Source organism: Macaca mulatta, chromosome 1 (assembly GCF_049350105.2).
Source record: "Macaca mulatta isolate MMU2019108-1 chromosome 1, T2T-MMU8v2.0, whole genome shotgun sequence".
NCBI classification, from domain to species: domain Eukaryota; kingdom Metazoa; phylum Chordata; class Mammalia; order Primates; family Cercopithecidae; genus Macaca; species Macaca mulatta.
The window spans coordinates 124,433,996-124,439,678 of record NC_133406.1 but is presented as its reverse complement, the minus strand read 5'-3'; the positions used below and the strand labels follow the sequence as shown (position 1 = coordinate 124,439,678).

The window sequence follows — 5,683 nt, the reverse complement described above, 5'->3', positions numbered from 1 at the left end:
GAAAAGAAAAGGCAGCGCTAGTAGCAGCAACTGTAGAAGCTGGTCCAGCAGGCCTAAGTCTCTGGGCCAAGGGTACCAATGTATCTCCTCAGAGAGGCTTTCTCCAACAGCCCTCTCTAAAATGCTACCCAGCACCAGCATGTCCAGCCCCCATTCTCTATTCTTTACCCTGCTTTATTTTTCTTCATAGCATTTAGCATTATCTAAAATTAATTTTTTTTGCTTCAGTGTACTGCTTTTCTCCAGTAGACTTTGTCTCATGTGTTACTCTATTTTCAGCATTTAGAACAATGCCTGGCACACAGTGGGTCCTCAATAAACAACGGTTGAATGTAAGAATGAATGCTCACCATCGTCATTCAAAGAAGAATTGAGACCTCATGGATGAGACCTCACGTCATTCAAAGAATAATCACTGTGTCTGCGCTATACTCAGGGGATGTATCAGTCACCCTCTGGTCTAGCAGACTGCCACCATGCTTGTCTCTCTTGGAGGGTGTTCAGCAGCTTTGGATTTGAAATGACTTTGTGAAGATCCTCTCCTGGAATCACATGGACTGTGTAGCTAGGAAGGGATGCTGCCCTTTGTCCAAATTCCAAAGCAAGGGCCTTTTGTCTAGGGGAGTGTATCAATAGGTTCCTCCTACAGGTGAATGGGAGGACTGTGTTGGTCAGTTGGAAGTTGGGCCCCTAAACTGGGAAAGAGAGGCACTTGGAAGGTTTCCAGAGGTTAGAAGTTGATTTCATACCCTTGGCACAGGAGCAGGGCTAAGTATTCTCTTGTATAATAGAGAGGTGCTATAAGAACTAGGAGTAGTTATCCCTCCACACTGCCTAGAGGTGAGAAGGCCTACAGGCGCTCATGTGTTTTGCAGGTCACAAAGTAACCAGCCATTGCTCTAGTGACCAGGACATTGTCCAGATACAAGGCAACGGAAGGTGCTGTTCTTTTTCACACACTAGGAAGTACTTTCCTACTACACACCTTCATGTAAGGGAGAGGATGAGGTCCTACCTAGTAGGTATCTGTGAAGCTGACAACAAGACACCTGGGTGAAAAGCGAAGAATACCAGCAATCCCACAGACATTTTATATGCATAAGGCCTAGCATCCATCTAACTGCATTTACTCTGAAACTTGGTGTGATATAGACTCACAGTTCATAATATTCTATATATGCATATGTACATATAGTTTTTAAGTCATTTATGTCTTCTGTTTGTAAGCAATATATTTCGCATTTTTATACTAGCCACAGGTTTTTGCAGATGTTATTCTTCGTATCTCAAGGTTGGTCCGGGGCTCAATTTTTTTTTTTTATTGTTTGCAGGTGCCCTGTCTTGAATCTGTGTACTGATTAGATGTTTGAGTATTACAACAGTAATAGACACCTTGTTCTTAATAAGTGCCATGAGGATTGAGAGTCATTGTATCAGGGATCTTCTTCTCACTGCCATTAAATAGCTATGTGTCTTAGTGCAGGTCACTCCTTGGGCCTCAGTTTCCCAACTCTAATTTGAAGAGGCAGGGTTAGAGAGTTATTAAGTTTTCTTTTAGAGGCAAAGAATCCACAATTCAAGTAGTATTTTATATAAACACTATACTTATTTTCCTCATTGAGAGTAGAATGATCTATGTCACCATCATATGTAGGGCATCTATTTATGGGACTGATCCACGTCCAAATTTGACCATCAAATATTTCACTACATAAATATGTTGATGTTAAGATTTTGTTGTGTTTACCAGTTTCTTTCTAAGGAATTGAGTCCATTAAGATATTTCATGCTCGGCTAACATGTCCATTATTTTTAGACAGTGTGCTTAAAATAAAAGAGAGGACTTTAGTTGATACCTTTATTTATATGCAAAACAGCGCACCATTCATGAGATATGAAAAACTCGTCAGATAGAAACCAGATTATATCTATTTTCACTACAAAATATTGCATTATATAAAGCAACAGAGACACAAAAAAACCCTGAAAAAGACTAAAATCTTTGGATAGCAGATGTGGTTTTTTTTCCCTTGTCTCTAAAATACACTCCTTGTTTTAAGAGTTTCACAGCAGAGAACATGAAACATTTTCAGGTTATAGACTTTTCTTTTTGGTGTCACAGAGGAAAGTAGTTCTGAATTCTTTTTTTCTTTTTTTTCTTAGGAAAATAACTTAATTTCCTAAATTCATCACACGCACAAACATCACACACACAAAGAAGCTACTCTCCTTATAAACAGCTTGTAAAGGACTTCTCAGACATAACTACAGATAAGAATAACACACTTTTTAAAAAACTATAATAGTGAAGTGCTAGTGTTGCTGATCTCACAACAAAAGAACCTTTCAAGAACAAACATCTTAATATATAAAATATGTTTAGAAACAGGGAGAAGTGGGAAATTTGTTATATAAGTGCAATATAATTAGAGCAGAAAGAAAGACCACAGTATAATCTCAACAAACACGTAAAAAGTTAGACATAATTATTCCACAGGAAAAAGTGTAAACACTTGACTATAAATAAATTGGCACAGAGTATCCAAAGTAAAAGTATCACCACTCTGAAAAATAAATGTCTTGAAAAAAATACTCTACTCCTTCTAACATAAATAAAAATAGGTTGTCTTTTTCTAACTGCACCTATGGGTCCACATGTTTAAGGTCACAAATAGATGTTTTTGGATATATAAAGGGGCACTTCGCCTGCAAAAGCAATCAGATATTAAATTTTTCCATTTAAATATGGATTTTCCTGTCTACCTTGGTGTCATATCTTGGAGATAAAATCTCACCAAGCTCAAATCCTCACACAGTGTGTCTAATTGTTCTCAATTTGTCTTTTTAACCTTACTAAATACTCAGGGTTTATTTGGATTCTAATATAATCTTTATTTTCACAACAGAAAGGAAAGTTTCCTGTCGCACCTTTCTGTGCCTTCCATCTCTACGGGCGAGATCCCTCCTCTCTCCTCCTCCCCAGTGTTTGGTCATTTGTCCATTAGAAAAATTCCAGATAGCCTAAAGTTATGAGCCTGCATACTCTGAACTTCTGCCCTCATTCTTTCAACACATTAAGATTTGTGGCGGATGAACGTAGGAGAACTCAAAGTCTCCAGTGGGTTAAAGCAACAACCCTTGGGGAGCCCCGGAGGTGGCTCATCTCGAGTGTCTCCACGAGGTTCTCCTGGCCTGAAAAATCCCCCCTGCGAGCCCCCGGGCTCGCCAGACAACCCCACCTGCCTGCATCGGAAACCTTCTCTTGTTGCCCTGCTGACCAGAGAGAACAGGTAGCGAGCTTCTTCCCCGGCCCGAGTCTCTCGAGGTGGCCGTCTCGCTGGACCACCGCAGCCTCCGCCACCCCAGCGGCGGCCACCCGGATCCGTCGCGTTTCGCGGACACCGGGACAGGCGGCCCCCTGCGGCGCACCCCGCCCTACACGTCCAGGACATGGTTGAGATAGGAGATGTAGCAGATGGCCAGGCGCAGGATCTCGATCTTGGAGAGCTTCTTGTCCGGGGGCAGCGTGGGCAGCAATTTGCGGAGCTCGGCGAAGGCCAAGTTGAAGGCTTCCACGCGGATGCGCTCGCGGGTGGCGTGGGCCGAGCGGTACTTGGCGGTGGCGCGCCGGCGGCGGCGCTTCTCCTCGCGGCTCAGCTGCTGCGGATGCGGGTAGAGCGCGGCCCGGCTGCCGCCCTTGCCGTCGCCCTCGGCCTCCTCCACCGGCTCCAGGTCCGACACGCTGCCCAGCACCTTGGTGTCCGTGCCGCCCAGGGACTCCGGATCCGAGTGCGCCGAGCTGGGATGGTCCGAATCTGCGGCTTGGTCCGGACTCAGCATCATTTTGGAGGCTGAGGAGGGGTCGGAAAATTAATCAGTAAAAGAAATCAGGGTCTTTTGCTGGAAGGATGGCGGCCGAGGCCTACCACACCGGCCCTCCCAGCGGACGCGCGGCCCGGGCCCCCTCCCCACAGCAGGCCGGCGCGCGACGCTGGAGGGCGCCGAGAGGATCTGGCCCGAGGGCGCGAGCCCCGCGCGTCCCCATGGCGCGGGAGCCAGTGGGGACGCAGTTGACCCAGGCCGCATTCTGGACCCGACACCTCGACTTGCCGACGGCCACGGCGGGCCTGTGGCCCGGGGCCTGGGGGACGACCGCAGGCCTATAGGGTCGCGACTGGGTTTTTGTGCCTCTTCCGGCCAAATGCCAACCGCGCTATTCCGTCTCCCTCCCTTCGTCCCCTTCCCAGACAAACGAGTGATTCCGAACAACGAATACATCTGGGTTTTCATGGGGGCGGTGTGACGCGGAGTGCGCTTCTCGCCCCGAGGGCCTCCGGCGAAGCAACCGGGCAGCCGCGGCGCCCGAGGGCCTGGCGCTGGTCTGGGGCTGCGCCGGGGGCGCCCGGCGCTGGGATGCGGGCTGTCAGGAACCTCCATCCCGGAGCGCAAGCAGAGAGCCAGCGGCTGGGGGCGGGAAGCCTTCTTGGACCCCTCGCGCTTCTCCGAAATCATAAAGAAATGACTAAACAAACGTGGCGGAGCCTTTCAAAAGAAAATTGACTCCGATGGCCTTGCAGGCTCCTGGAGCACCATCTGTCACGCAGACAGCCACACACATAGGGGACCTAGGGACACGGCGACGTGGGATCAGACAATGCGCCCGACAGTCTGGCGACCACCTTGCGGGAAAATGCCGGCAGCCGGGCCGCTGAGGGAGGAGAGGATGCAGAGGAAAGGGAAGAGAAGGGAAGGGTCCGGGGCGGGGCGGGCGGGGACGAGCGGGTGCCGAGCGTGTTGTCCCGGTGGGAGCTGCATCTCTGCTGGCAAAGTTCGGGCGCTCCCGGAACCGGAGCTCGGTAGCCCGCAGCTGTCGCCGGGTGGCCTGGCCAAGTCCGGGCATGTCGGTGCTTAGCCTTCCTCTAACTGTGCCCTCTTGGAAACGCCACCTGGCCAGGCTTCTCCGGGGCGCCTGGAGCATCGGCCCCGACTGCGCGCCTTCTGGGAGGGGGCCACTCGGAACCGCTGGGCTTCGGGGGAATTCGGGCTTCAAGAAGGGGCGCGGTAGGAGGAGAAAGGCCCCTGCGGGGGCTGCACGCACCGTCCCCCGGGCGTCGAGAGTGAGGACCCGGCTGCGAACTCGGGGCCCTGGCGTGGGCAGCCACAGCGACGCTCGGCGCGGGGGAAATCGCGTCGGCGACATATAGGAGCGTTTGCTTCTAGAGAAACAAAAGCAAGGGGATGCGTGATCGGTTCCCAGCATCTCACTTGCTGAGGAGCGAATTGGGCCAACACAGCTTTAATTTCCCTGCGAGGAAATCAGGTCCTCTACGGCAAAATAAAAACAAATGATCCCAGTGAACTGCCTGTGACTCCCTACGGGCTTTTCTCGGGTACGTTTATGAGTAGAACAACTTGCATCTACACAGTCAGCTTGAAAGGGCAGAAATAAATAGACGAGTAATGGAAAATCACAATAAGCACTAAATAGTTGTAGTTCTGGTAAAAAGTTCCTGGGTTGCCCTCAAAGCATGTTAAATTCTCCTCCAGATCTTTAAAAATATTCATAAATAGTATGTCGTGTATGCGCTTTATCTCTTTAACTATGGAATGACCTGCATCTATAAATGCAGTATGAATAATCTAACTTATTTCAAGCTGAAAAAAATTATTTAAAGGAGTCTTA

At 49.0% G+C, this 5,683-nt stretch overlaps 1 protein-coding gene across 1 annotated transcript; it reads right to left on the bottom strand.

Annotated features, from left to right (window-relative positions):
• Positions 1 to 1,844: 1,844 nt before the first annotated feature.
• On the bottom strand, positions 1,845 to 5,683 carry NHLH2 (nescient helix-loop-helix 2). The gene has a single exon (XM_001112098.5). It carries the CDS (start codon positions 3,841 to 3,843, stop codon positions 3,436 to 3,438), a length of 408 nt encoding a protein of 135 aa, XP_001112098.1. The 5' UTR covers positions 3,844 to 5,683; the 3' UTR covers positions 1,845 to 3,435.